Raw genomic sequence first — 13,448 nt, forward strand, 5'->3', positions numbered from 1 at the left:
AATGATTCACGACCAACATGAAATATAACTGGTTTGATCTTCAAATATATGTATAGAGGACAAATACTCGGTATTGTCTATTATGGTGTAAGGTCGAATTGTCGGTTTTATCACCTCATTGTTATGTTAAATGGTGCATACGGGTCTTAATTAGACAAAGGTTGGAAGCGGTGATTCAGACTGAGTAAAGTAAGCTTTAGTTCTACTGTTTGTTAATGAAAATGTTGCTGTGGTTTTTCCAATGTAAGTATTTTTCTTAACTGTTCATTGAAGGATTCTCTTTCATTTTAAGTAGGTATCTGCTGTGTTTTTTAGTGTTTTCCTTAAGCCAAAGAGATCGGTGAAATCGTAACAACAATTTAGTTATGACAACGTATAATTTAACTGTAGTATTACACAACTTTTCCCTAACTAAATTATTTCTTCATTACAATCAGTAATTAGTAAGTAAATACTTAAACTAATGATTCTGGTTTTCGCCTCTTAACAATACCACAACCGAATTACAACATATTTTTTTTTATTAAAGGTTGCCCTTCTCTTGGATTGTCTCAGTATTGTTGAAATCGAACCGCGGCATGTTGCTCCTGCGAGCATTGGCGTGATGACTGCACAACTGCTCATCGGCAATACAGTGCAGTCAGTTAATCATCATTAATCAAAAACGAAAATTAATTTATGCATAAATAAAATAATTAAACGACAACGAAAACACATCAATTATCTCTTATCAAATCGCATACAGATTGCACAACAATGTAGATAAATAATAAAACAAGAGACGTACGGTATTAGCATCAAGGAGTCCGTTGTGGCGTCGGATCTTTGCATATAGACACAAAAATACTTGGGAACACATACGAGTAATTATTATATAGTTATTTACTCAATATGGTCTATTATCGAAGTGTTTGCTAACCTGGCAATGTTTGGATACAGTTGACACACGTGCCAATGATAACAGCAGTGCCTACCCCGACACCTCCTTGTTGACTGAGTATCGATAAGACTGTTCTATTCGATATAAACACTCGTCTTCTTTATCGAGTAGCTGGTAAGCAAATAATGTATGTCTGAAGTGAACTGATACTAGTGCTGTTACGTGGTAAATGATTAGATTTTTCGATAGATAAAATTTAATTGTCTTACTGTTAGAGAGTGTTGTACCGATCTGAGACATATGGGTCTTCTCTTCTGTCATGTTAGCGATATCTTAGGTATAATGATACAAACAACAAGAGCCTATCAATGGTCACTGCTGACCAAAGCCTCTTCTCACACGGAGAAGGTTTGAACATTAATCACCAAGCTTGCTCAATGCGGGTTGGTGATTTCAAACTTATAATAAGAAATTATAAGCCCAGGTTTCCTCACGATGTTGTCCTTCACCGTTTGTCAGTGGTGTCTGAATAATCTTAGAAAGTACGTATAACTCGGAAAAAGTTACATTGGTACTTGCCGTTGGTAGGTTTCGAAGATCATCCATCATACCTCCGGGCCACCAAGACAATATAATGTTTTTAAGGTATAATGGTTATCTATGCAAATATTGATAAGAGGATTGAATAGTTATGCAAATTATTTACTGATAGAAGTACTTTTTGATAAAGATTCCCTTTCCCCACTTATAAATATCACGTCATTTGTTTTTATACTTCAGTGTCGCTTTTGTTTCAAACACCAATGTACATGCGTATTGCCTGTAGGTAGATACGCGATTTTTCTTTACCATATTTTGCATTTTGTTTTACGTTTTGATCAAATTACACCGTTCATAATCTGATGTAAACATGTAAGAAAAATTGTAATCCCCATATATCTACATGAATTTCGAAAATTGTAACAAATATTTCTCTTAAATGACCTAAATTCTTCACATAACTTCGACCATATGTGCTCCCATTTTCCAAGGTATATTGAGACAAATTTCACGGCATACCATATAGAATCTAACGTGCTTGCTACTGTATTATACAACCATAGTGAATGATTGCTAATTACTAATTTATTATGTACTAACAATCGCCTTGAATGTCGGAGGAAGTAAGGGCCATTGACTCCTGATAAATACGGCTACATTCGCAGTTAGATGGAACTTGGAACTAAGCGTCTCGTACTGCGTTTTATAATTTGTTAAGTGTTAGTCGGAATTATGTTTGTTGGTACGTCTGGTTGAGCTGTGAGCTTAAACTGATGTGTCAATTTCGATGGATAGGTATCTTACTTTTGAGGATTAACAAAATTTAATTCGTTATTTACATATTGTCGTGTTTAGCTGAGAAACGTTTCTAGTTTCTACACTTACGTCTTAGTTTTTTAAGTTCCTATATTTTATAGCTACAGTAACTTTCTTCAGTGTTACAATGGGAAGTGCGTGTTCGATTCCCGTACACGATTTCCCCAATGTAACAATATATATAACATATAAACAATAAGACATTTATTAGACCCGGAACAAAGAATTCCCATAAATGATTTACGGTTTAAAGAGAAGCGATAAGAAATATTTCTCTTTTATTTAATAAATTAAACTACGTAAGTAATTGGTAGTTTGAGACAGTTTATGTAACAAAAAAATAACGAGAAATTGATTATTTCCTTGCATACATAACATTGGTCGATTACATATTTCCTTTACCTAATAATGTGGAAGCAAATGTAATAAGCAGAACTATTATAGATAAATATCTCACGAGAACTATCTAGCCAATCAAATGTAGGACATACTTAATCACCAATCAAGCCTATGTATAATAAAAAAACTGTTCAACGCTTCAATAGATTTCTAACTTTAGTGCAAGACAATACGGTTGGAAATCAATAAAAAATTAGACAGATTAGGGCATCTCGATGTTCGTCTGAACCTAGAAATCTGCCAATAACCAATAGAAGTTAGTGGGTGAATGTGAAGAAAACTGTATGACTAGAACTACTTACTCCATAAAAGACAAAACAAAGAAAGAAGAAGTATCTTAAAAGAAGAGGAACACCAGGAGAGCAGCATAGGACAGTAATGGACTAAGTAAATAATAATATCTAAGTCACTGGCATAATACCAACCTCAAACAAAAAAAAATTATAAGTCACAATGAGTCTGTTTAAATCGTAAACCTAACTGTCAAATTTACAACCGCCAATCAAGAAGCATTCGAAATACAAATTACATGCGCCCACGCATTGTATTGTAACGTAAAACTATGGGAAATCGAAAGTGAGTGAGGTGCCATTGTCTTTTGATAAGTTCAAAATTTACTAGCTACGGGTAAAAACGGGTTCTGCTAGTAGTAGCTACTTAGTTGGTACAACTTACCTACTAAAGTATGGTAATTTTCTTGTGAGTAGGTAAACTGGTATGGGAATTAGGGTTTTTTGAGGTCTTTGGAGAAAATCTTGGTTAATTTTGTAGGTGTTAGCGTGATAGATGATCGTGAGGTAGTGGTCTCAATTCCAGACGATTTGGGTGTAGGAAAAATTAGGAATGGAAAATTTCAATGAGAGTTGAAATCATTTAAGACGACTTTAAATGAATAGCCCTATTAATTAATCGGTACATGGCACAGATAGCTTGCAACATTCTATTTTATACCTTTGTTTATAGACTATAGACCTAAATCCAGGTGAAACTGTCGATAAACCTAGAACTGAGTAAAAGTCTAGATTTTTTTTATGAATTACATTAAGAAATACAGTTCCGCGTTCACTCGTGGCTTTGTGGTACAAGACAGTAGGTTTGTATCATATCGAATAACGGACTTAGGGCTTATATGACACACAATAAATATCTCATAAACCTTTACAACCTAAATACAACCTTAAAATACCAGTATAGGATTGATTTTAAAGTAATCAGTTTAATATTACAAACTTTTTTTAGGTGCATTTGAAAATTTGTCTTCTCACCTCAAAGCCAAGGTTGGTATTTCATTAACGGCAAAGACGGTCATTAAGATTTTACGTGTTTTCACACGATACAAGTTTGAGTGACCGAGTTTTTAAGTAAAAAGGGTTAAAATATCAGTTAAACTGTGCTTTGTGTTCGTTTGAGTCACGTAGGTTACCGTTGTAAGGGTTAAATGTTAACTACTACTGTGTACTGTGACAACACGAACAATTACGTGGTTCTGTAGTAATGTGATGTGGAGAAATGAATCACGAATGCACGAATGGCTTAATTGTTACCTCATTCTTTCAGACACACTTAAGATAGGTTATTTTATCTATACTTCTATGCTTAATTTGTAGTTCTGTACCTAATGTATAAAGCTGAAGAGATTGTGTCTTTGTTTTAACGCGCTAGTCTCCGAAACTACTGGTTCGATTTGAATAATTCTTTCTGTGTTGGATAGTGCATTTATTAAGGAACGTTAAAAGCTATAAACCATTACGTTGCGATTAAAAAGAGCAGAGCAGAGTAGGTGGAACCGCGCGGACATAGATAGTAGTGTATATTCTATACTTACATATATAAGAAGTTTTGATATTACCGAATTTAAATGCTTATACTATTCTAATTCAATACTTGTAGAATTTCGCAAATGATAAAAGTTCGATAATTACTCTTGTGAGTAGTCAGTCATACTGCCGTGAAATCGAATAATGTATCCGCCTTCCTCATTATGCTATGTACACCTATAGGTTTTACATAGGTATAGTATCTTACTACCTAGGTCTCAAGGATATCTGCGGTTCGGTGTCCCTTTACAAGTCATTCTATATTTCATTTAAGTAAATGGAAAATTAGTAAATCGTTTTCTTTTAATTAAAGATAAGAATTACTTCTGTTAAGTACGAAATAATTTAAATATTTCACCATCTTGTGCAAGATTGCTGACACGCTGACATCACGCGTGCCTTGTTAAAATCTTACTTCATTTGTTTGCAAAAATCTTATGAAATAATTAGTAGTAAGTAACTTTTAACAGAAATGGTGAAACGTGGGTGTACATTGTATAGCGGCATTACGTGTCGTAATGTGTACCTCTGTCTACCCCTTCGGGGATAAAACACGCGACGTTTCGGACGGATTAGGACAGCAGAGTATTATTGGAAAGAAGCACATCGATACTGCTACTCATTCCAAATCAATCTTTAGCAGCATTTGTCCTTCCAATTAACGAATCATACATACGTTTACTGCGTTGCACAATACGAACACGGATTTACAAATTTAACAGCATTTTTGATAAGGGAAAGAGATAAAAGAGAAATTAAATAACTTTTCGAATGTTAAATGTTAATGACGACAATTAACTGGGAAGCAGATTACGACAGAAACCTAATGAGAGTCCGGATCTTAACCAGCTAAGTGGGACCTGACATTTAGCCAGCGGCAGCGGCCCAGTGAATGTTACTCCGAAGACGCATAAAACTTAGCACTTTCTACAGTAAAACCTTTAAGATCTAAATGAAGACACTGCTCGTTGGTTGTAGGTATCTGCATACATAGGTAAATATTATATATCATATTGTATAGTCATCAGTTTTTAAACTGACTAGCCGCCGCACTCAGAGTCATTTAATAATTACTTAACCTAGTCCTTAGCAATTGTTTTTCGAACAAAATCGTTTCGAAGGAATAGTTTGAGTAATCCTTAAATGTCTCTGAGTACAACAAATAGTCACTAACACTATCCTTAGAACTTTAGACGGGATATTTACCATGTTTGTTTAGTTTCCAGATGAACTTTCATCTGTGATTATCGCAACAACAGTGCCGATATATCGGATATTTACCCATCTTAAGTTCTAATCATACATGTATCTTATTAAATACATAAAATCTATTTTCTTCCTTGCAGAGACAGTCTGCTAATTCGTATTTATTTATGTTAAGCTCGCGAACCGGTTCGCGCCAATTTCTAAATGTCTAGTCAGCGTCGCTGTCAAAAGTTCATTCACCGTCTCACATTAACTTTGACACATTCGGCGACGCAAAAATACCCGTTGACAATCCAATTAAAAAAGATGCAGAATTATCTATGATGTGATGAAATTAAACGTCAAAATCAATTTTAACAGGTAAATTATTAATATTGATGGTTCCAGCTAATCTAGATGCAATTAAAAATAATTTTATTAGATTACATCCGCGTTTTTTTTTATTGGCGTCAATATTGTCAATTTTAATTAGTGTGGGGGCCATTCTCTTTTGTTTTGTTATGCCTACTTTAATATTTATTGTGGTTTCTATTCACATTGTTAGCAACTGTTGGGAATTTCGGTGGAATTTACACACATGTGTTCTTTTGTTGTGAATTTCTTTCGCTACTTAAGTTAATTGGGTCATCTTAGTGATTATGTTTGATGGTACAATTACTGTACTTAGGGCAAAGTTTTTGTTGAACTGATTACACTTTGCTGAATCGTAGGTAAATTAGATTATAGCGAAAGTGTGTTTAGTGGCAATTTCCAATGCAAAACAAATACTTAAAGAAATAAATAGTATTAGAAACCTACTCTTTAAAACATACCCAGCTACCAGTTTCCATATTTTAATCCCAATCTGTCATACAATAAAAAATAATTAAAATCAATGAAAGCTCGGTCCATAAATAAGCAACACGCATCGAAAAGGGCCAGGTAGTACTGAAACAGTTGCCAAGGTGAACCAGTTGGTAGAACAATACGACTAACAATAAAATGGCTGACAACTCCTGATATGAAGTGTTATGACGTCACTCTGTTCTTTGTGTACCATTTCTTTAGTTGTAAAGGAGCCCAGCGTGCTTTGAGGTGGACGGTATGAATTCATACTTTGTATCGCAAAGCGTTGATGATTTTTTATACCAATTTTTTTGGCATGGCGGTCGAAAGTCTTGTGTTTGGTACACAGTGGATGATAATGGAAAATTGTACTTAATAATATCGTTGAGACATAAAAGGTATTAGTTACAGGCATAACCAAAATTCGAGAAACTAACAAACACCTTATAGTAGATCTATGTGCCGTTGTGACGGAATCGAAATGAAGAAATTCTTCAAAAAGAAAATTGTTTTAATGGCAATAATAGCCCACACTACACAAGTACCTACTCACTTTCCTTTTCCCGCGTAACTAATAAAGTTAATCTCTAACGGTTTTGACTGGTCATAGCTCGGAATGAGCTTAATTGGCTCAAGCGAACTGCGCGCATCAATAAAGGGCTATTGTGTAAACCGACGCAGGGCCGACGTTTGTGGGTCGCATAGAAAGCAGAGGACAGACGGACAGACAATCATGTGTTCAGATAACATTCAACGGGAAATGTTACGACTTTCCAATTGAGAAAAATTTAAGAAGTCACGATTTTTATTAAAGGTCTCGTGTTCAGAGTAATATAATCATGCTCGTTTGTTTGTTTGTTTGGGGAAGTACAATCACTTAACCAACATTTGCAATTGAACAACCCTTTTCTGTAAGAACCTAACTTACTAATTAATAAAATTTTGAACGACTGAATCAGCGATCAAAATCTCATTGAAATGTCACTACAGTAATAAATGACCCCTTGCTGCAAAAATTCTACCACCTCCTAAAAATGTAAAACTACAGACTATTCAACAATAAAAGGTAATTTATCTAATGAAAGTCTTCCACTAATCGTTGTTGTTATAATTACAGATTATAAAACATTAAAAACAAAAGCGTTAAGCGTCGTGACATCTGACCATCGCATTGTTTTCACTGACCGACTAAATTAATAGTTACAAAACTTTCACTATGCCTAACTCTGAGACTGTCTTCGTTCCCGCCAATTTTTTTCGGCGCCATCTTATTCTTATGTCATAACGGTCGCCATTTTGACAATAATTAATTGCTAACGTTTTATTTTTTTGTTATGTGTTTTTAAAGCAGTTTACTTTTATTACGACTTAAAGTTAAGTAATAGACATTTATTTGTCATTGTTTCTGTTTGTTTTTAAAACACAAATATTTTTTTAGTTTTTGTTTTGACTAATGTCTTCCGCATTTTTGTAAAATTATGTAGGTAAATGGGCATCATACACAGAATAATAATAATTGCTGATGAGATCACAGAAATAAATTACGAATAGCACCTATTGATAGATTTTAGTTCCTATTTAGATATTTTTTATAAGACTTACATTCTATTTTTAATGAAGTCCACGACCAATCATATTGGCACTAGGAAGTATTAACATCATCAGCATCCAAAGGCTGACGACATCATAGTCCGGACGAGGGTCCTAAGCACCTTATCTCCTCTGTGTAAGAGCTATTTTCGTGCAGCTCTCACCCGGGGTGCGGCTGACCATACGTCGTTGAGTCATCACCGTTGAAACCTGGTCAGGGTCACTGCCGAACTGTCAACACGTCATCATTCGTGCACTTGATTTATTGAAGGTTACCGATTCGATATCTCGCAGGAAGTTTACTAGTTTTTGATAAGGAAAATATGCCTTTTTAGGATAGTAGGAAGTTTAACTCGGCCTAGGTAGACAGAAACGTTTATTTTTTATCAATGAGTGTGGATCTCAATAACTCTATGAAGGATATGGGTATTTTTATGGCTTGTTTGTCTGAATTCAATTTCAATGTCTCATTGTCTATTTTACTGTTTTGAGAAAAACAAATAGGTTAGAAGCACGTGTGCTTACTACGGAACCATTTATATTCAAGTCCAGCTCACATATAAGCAGGTTTATAAAGTTAAATCTCGATCGTAGTATATTTTTATACCTACCTATACATTATTATTATTGGAAATAAAGAAAGCTCCGAACAACCTTGAACATAGCTTTCGCAACTCCCACTGGAAGACCGGTTCAAATAAGGAACTTAAAAATCGGCAGCGCGTGCGCCGACCGTACTGGCAACATTCCATTACTAAAGCAATCATAAAGTAAATAAAACTATTCCGGAAAGTGATTCGTTATTTCGACCGTCTCAACACAAGCCCGGCTAGCTCAGTCGGTAGAGCATGAGACTCTTAATCTCAGGGTCGTGGGTTCGAGCCCCACGTTGGGCGATTCTTTTTGCGATATTCTTCGTTTTTTCTTGAACACGTGACAATGTTTATACAAACCGCAGAAGTGTGGACTTGAAATAAGATATGTCAGACACATTGTACGGTATCTTTCGCACGTACTGTCGATCTTTAGTTTCTATCTTGCAAATGGCGATAAGATAGCAATAAAAACACATTTTATTTAAATAAATAAACGTAGTTTATTGACGTAGTAAGGCTATAATTAGACAATTTCGTCGCCAAAAGCTAGCATTGGCCTAGTTTTGTGGTACAAGAACTTTCTTTCACGAAAGAGCATTATCATAAAATGTATAGCAATTTTTATTAATGAATCACGAATCAAATAGTGATGGAAAGTGCTCGATAATCGGCTAATGACATCGACCTGGTTCCGCCTTCTATTAATAAGATTACAATATCAAATGACAGATACAATTTATCGAATTTGCGCAGCGAGTTTTTCGGTAATTCGTTGAATTATGTACTTTCTTTTTGGCTTGTTGAAAATAATTCATGTAAAAATACATATAGATAAGTTTTTTTTTATAAAGTTGCTTTGCTCTATGATTTTCTTCTGTGTCGTAGGTACGTTTACAAACATACCAATTCACATGCATATGACATCCAGACGCGAAACAACAATTTGTGGATCGAACCAGCTACACGTTGTACGGCAGCCAGTTGCCCAGCCACCGGACCAACCGCCAACCGTGCAGTCAAGATTACTTCGCTTATCTAAGGTAAGGTATTGAAGCAAAAAGGTCAATAGGTAATCGAAATTTCCGATAAATAAAACTTGCTATTATAGTCTTCAATGGTAAGCAGGTACAACAAAAGTTATAAAATATCAATTTCATAACGATGTAATAACTGATACAGTTGACATTTCGTATTATAAGTAGGTACCACAGCGGGGAGCAAACCGATGCACTACTTACAATAATGAAAGAATTGTAAAGTGTAGTGTAGACACCAGCACATTAGCTATCCCATCATGTCGAATTTCTCCAATAGATTCTCGACTATATTGCAAAATAACTAAAGTTGACAATTCAAAAAAAAAATTTGACAATTTGACAGTTCTAATTCGGCCATTTTGAATTTTACGTAACAATCCGTGATCCAGAGATCTTTTGTTCATAGATAATGCTGCCATTTTTCATTATTTAAGTCAAGCCTTTTCTTGTTTATTAGATAATGGAATAGACAAAACAGATGATGAATGGTGCTAAATATCTTCAATTGTCTTTTGAGGCGCCATTTTGGCGTATTGCTCCCAATCGGTGAATTATTTAGTTTGGATATTGGTAGTTATTCCTCCAACAAGAACAAAACGTCTATCTTTTTAAAAAGCATATTTAGATAGACTTTTTGTTCGTGCTAAGTAGGTACATGTTTATCAGAATCTCAAATGGTTAATTAAAATTTTCACTTGAAAGTAGATATTTAAACACTCAGACATGTTTTATTTTTTAGTAATTGTTAGAACGGACATTTACGAGGGTTTATTTTATACATATAATAAGACGTTTTTACCATTTTTTAAAGTAAATAATTACAGGGAGCATGCAACATACGTATAATTAGCGTGATTAAATGCTGCATGCAATTTATAATAAGTTATTTCAGTCTATGAATCACAGGCTTTACGAAAACATCTGGAAAATGTTCAACCATCAAGTATCAGATTGGAAAAAAGTCTCATCAAAATCTAATCTAACAACCTGGACCAGTGATTACCGCCATCTTGTTTGTGAGCGCGGGAAACGTTATTAGAAAATGGCGGCTTCAAGTTCTTGCGATGGCGATGTATAGACCTTCAACATCGCTGCAGTATTCCGTTTGGCGCCGTTGGAGCATCGGAATGTTAATTAATTCTACCAGAGCTGCACCGATATAAAAAATAAAAGGTCTCGGCACGCGCAACGAACACACGTCAAAGGGTTGCGTTTTTTACAACCAAAGACAGTTGCAACTAGTATTACAGATTAAGTTGAATAATCGTTGCATTTTTTGTTGCAGCCGTTTCTAGCTAGCAACTGGGTGTTCGCGACCGTGACCGATTAGCCGTTGAGGTGGCGGGAAATGCTGTTTATAATGTTTGTCGAAGTTACTGGTCGCTCAACCCTAAAATCGAATTAAATAGAACTTTTTAAAGATCTTTATTTCTTAGAATTTGGTCTCCGAAAGACTACTGGCATTATGAAGTTGATTACACGCTGAGTTAATCAGGTTTTTACTGAATATCTCTCAACTATTTACCAGAGACCAAAGAAGTAAAATGTGACTGCAACTTCAACATAGGTACTCGAATCTAAGAAATGCTCAAGCGTTATAAACTTTGAATTTAAGACATGAACTGCCTGTTGTATGTACCTACTATATTTAAACAATAGTTAAATAATAACCTCAAAAGTCATAATAAGTCACAAATAAAATTAATGAATATTCTGAAGATGTCATTTGTGAAGATTTGCATACTTACATTGTTAAAGTTAAGTTAGTTTTACATCATTTATTTAATGAATGTCATTTGAAACAGTGGCTGGAACCACCTAATGTCATTATCAGACAACATTTACAATTCATGTATTTTAAAAAACATAAGCAATAACGTGCCTGTTGCTAATTGATTAGGAAGAAGTTCAAAATATTGTTCTAACTTTGATATTGTTATTAAATTTTATCTGAGAAGCCAGCTCGTTTGCAGGTATGGCACTGGTAGAATTTCAGACTGCCTAGCGGGTTACTGGAGCTGCGGCCCGAAAAGCAGGAATTGGAACGGGGTGGTTTTAGTCAGTATGAGTTTGACACTCGCTCTTGCTTCACCCAAGACGGGAGAAGTCAGTCATCTTAAAAAAATTAAATAACCTCATAAACAACGAAGCAAGTACCTTTCGATTTTCTTTCTTTTATATGTTTTTTTAAAAACGCAAACAAAATAAATGCCATATCATCATCGTCTGAGGCATCAAAATACTATAAGTAACTTTAAGGAGAAAGAGAAAGTGTTTCTCTCCCATTATAGACTTATAGTCAATTCATTAAATACCCCATCGATATTACAAATACAGCCATCAAACCATTGACAATGACACCTCATTTACCAAATACGGTCACGGTCAAGTGGTTCGTTTAGTTAAATATGTAAATCGATTGACCGATGGTCGGAATCTGATACTCTTTGATACCATGTCGTTTTCGCTTTCAAAATTCATATTTAGACATTGTATTTTACACCTATTTGTTATTTTGCCTAGAATTACTTTAGAAGGCTTTTATTTTGGTAAAATATGTTATTAAAGAGAAATTGTGAAGTCTATGTTACTTTCTTATTTCAATGTTTTTGGAAACGCCTCTTTCGGTCGCATTGCAGAGATATTTAATGATTAGGTACATAAACTATTCCTTAGTTAACGATTTTGTTCCGAAAACAATTGCTAAGGACTGGGTTACTTAATCATAAAATTATTCTGAGTACGGCGGTTTAATAGGATTATAGGATGTTGATGTTTGTTCTTTGATTAGTTGCAGGTTTAAAAAAATCGTGCATTTCACCCATTTGCCTTTATAACCTGATTACCATTTTATCTTTGCTTTCCCCTAAGCAATTAATTTAGACCCTAATAAGGTAGCGTGATAGTTGCCATGTGACGGATCTCACAACAAGACTTACGACACGGGTGCATGCATGTTGTGTAGGTATTATGCGCTACAGTACAGTAGGTACTGTGAACTTCTATTGATTATTTTTATAATAAGATTTGGTTGGGGGTTGGGGGCAAACGAGAATATGAATCACCTGATCATCACCGTATGAGTTGGACACCCGTAACACCAGAGAAGTTTGCGACTTTTCTGTGTACGAATATAGTTGGTCGTTTCGTAATTACTGATCAAATACAAATTAAATTTAGCCTTTCAAAATACCAGGTTATAAAGCGAAATGAACTAAAAACATTAATAGAATTGTAAAAATTGGATCGCTAGTATCAGCATAGTTTTTTAACTTGTGTCGTCATGGTTTTGACCTAAGTGAATGGGTAGGAATATACTAAATCACATCAGTTACCTTTGTTACTAGTCGATAAAGGGTGAATAAGGTTTAATTTAGCATTTGAAAATCTTTGTTATTGCACCGTGGATTGTAATTATTATGTTATGGCTACCGTGAGGTCCATGAGTCATAGTGCCTTTGTACGGTGCATTATTATTGCTTATACTTGCTTTCCTTTCTATAAAATACTTATGTGTAGCTATAACAACAAGTAGTATTTCAGTTCTTTGAGACTTTACACGACGTGTGTGACATGTTTAAAGGTTGCAGTATAAGTTTATATGAAGATTTATTAATTTATATTGGCCATAAACATTCCATAATTAGCTTAATCAACAGTGTCTCCCCACCAATTATATAATATGTTTTATTTTAATCCACAGGACAACACCGCAAAACCACCACTTTATCTCAAGTAACAC

The 13,448-nt window shown here is 34.7% G+C and overlaps 2 protein-coding genes and 1 non-coding gene across 7 annotated transcripts in view; 1 reads left to right on the forward strand and 2 right to left on the reverse strand.

Annotated features, from left to right (window-relative positions):
- LOC118263056 (seminal metalloprotease 1-like) overlaps window positions 1–13,448 on the reverse strand; it is a 418,985-nt gene that overhangs the window by 37,982 nt on the left and 367,555 nt on the right. The gene's annotated exons all lie outside the window — the stretch shown is intronic.
- LOC118262381 (putative uncharacterized protein DDB_G0282133) overlaps window positions 1–13,448 on the reverse strand; it is a 55,024-nt gene that overhangs the window by 7,029 nt on the left and 34,547 nt on the right. The window contains exon 1 of one of the 5 annotated variants that reach the window (XM_035573669.2): window positions 920–1,051. The exons of 3 other annotated variants lie outside the window; for them this stretch is intronic. Coding sequence is in view for 1 of the 2 variants with exons in the window: in XM_035573667.2 (XP_035429560.2) it covers window positions 788–859 (72 nt within the window). In the remaining variant the exon portion in view is untranslated. One more of the 5 variants, XM_035573667.2, reaches the window with a different exon arrangement.
- Trnak-cuu (transfer RNA lysine (anticodon CUU)) lies at window positions 8,897–8,969 on the forward strand. Its single transcript has one exon. It is a non-coding gene; the product is annotated as a tRNA-Lys (tRNA).

This window comes from Spodoptera frugiperda, chromosome 12 (assembly GCF_023101765.2).
Source record: "Spodoptera frugiperda isolate SF20-4 chromosome 12, AGI-APGP_CSIRO_Sfru_2.0, whole genome shotgun sequence".
Lineage (NCBI taxonomy): Eukaryota > Metazoa > Arthropoda > Insecta > Lepidoptera > Noctuidae > Spodoptera > Spodoptera frugiperda.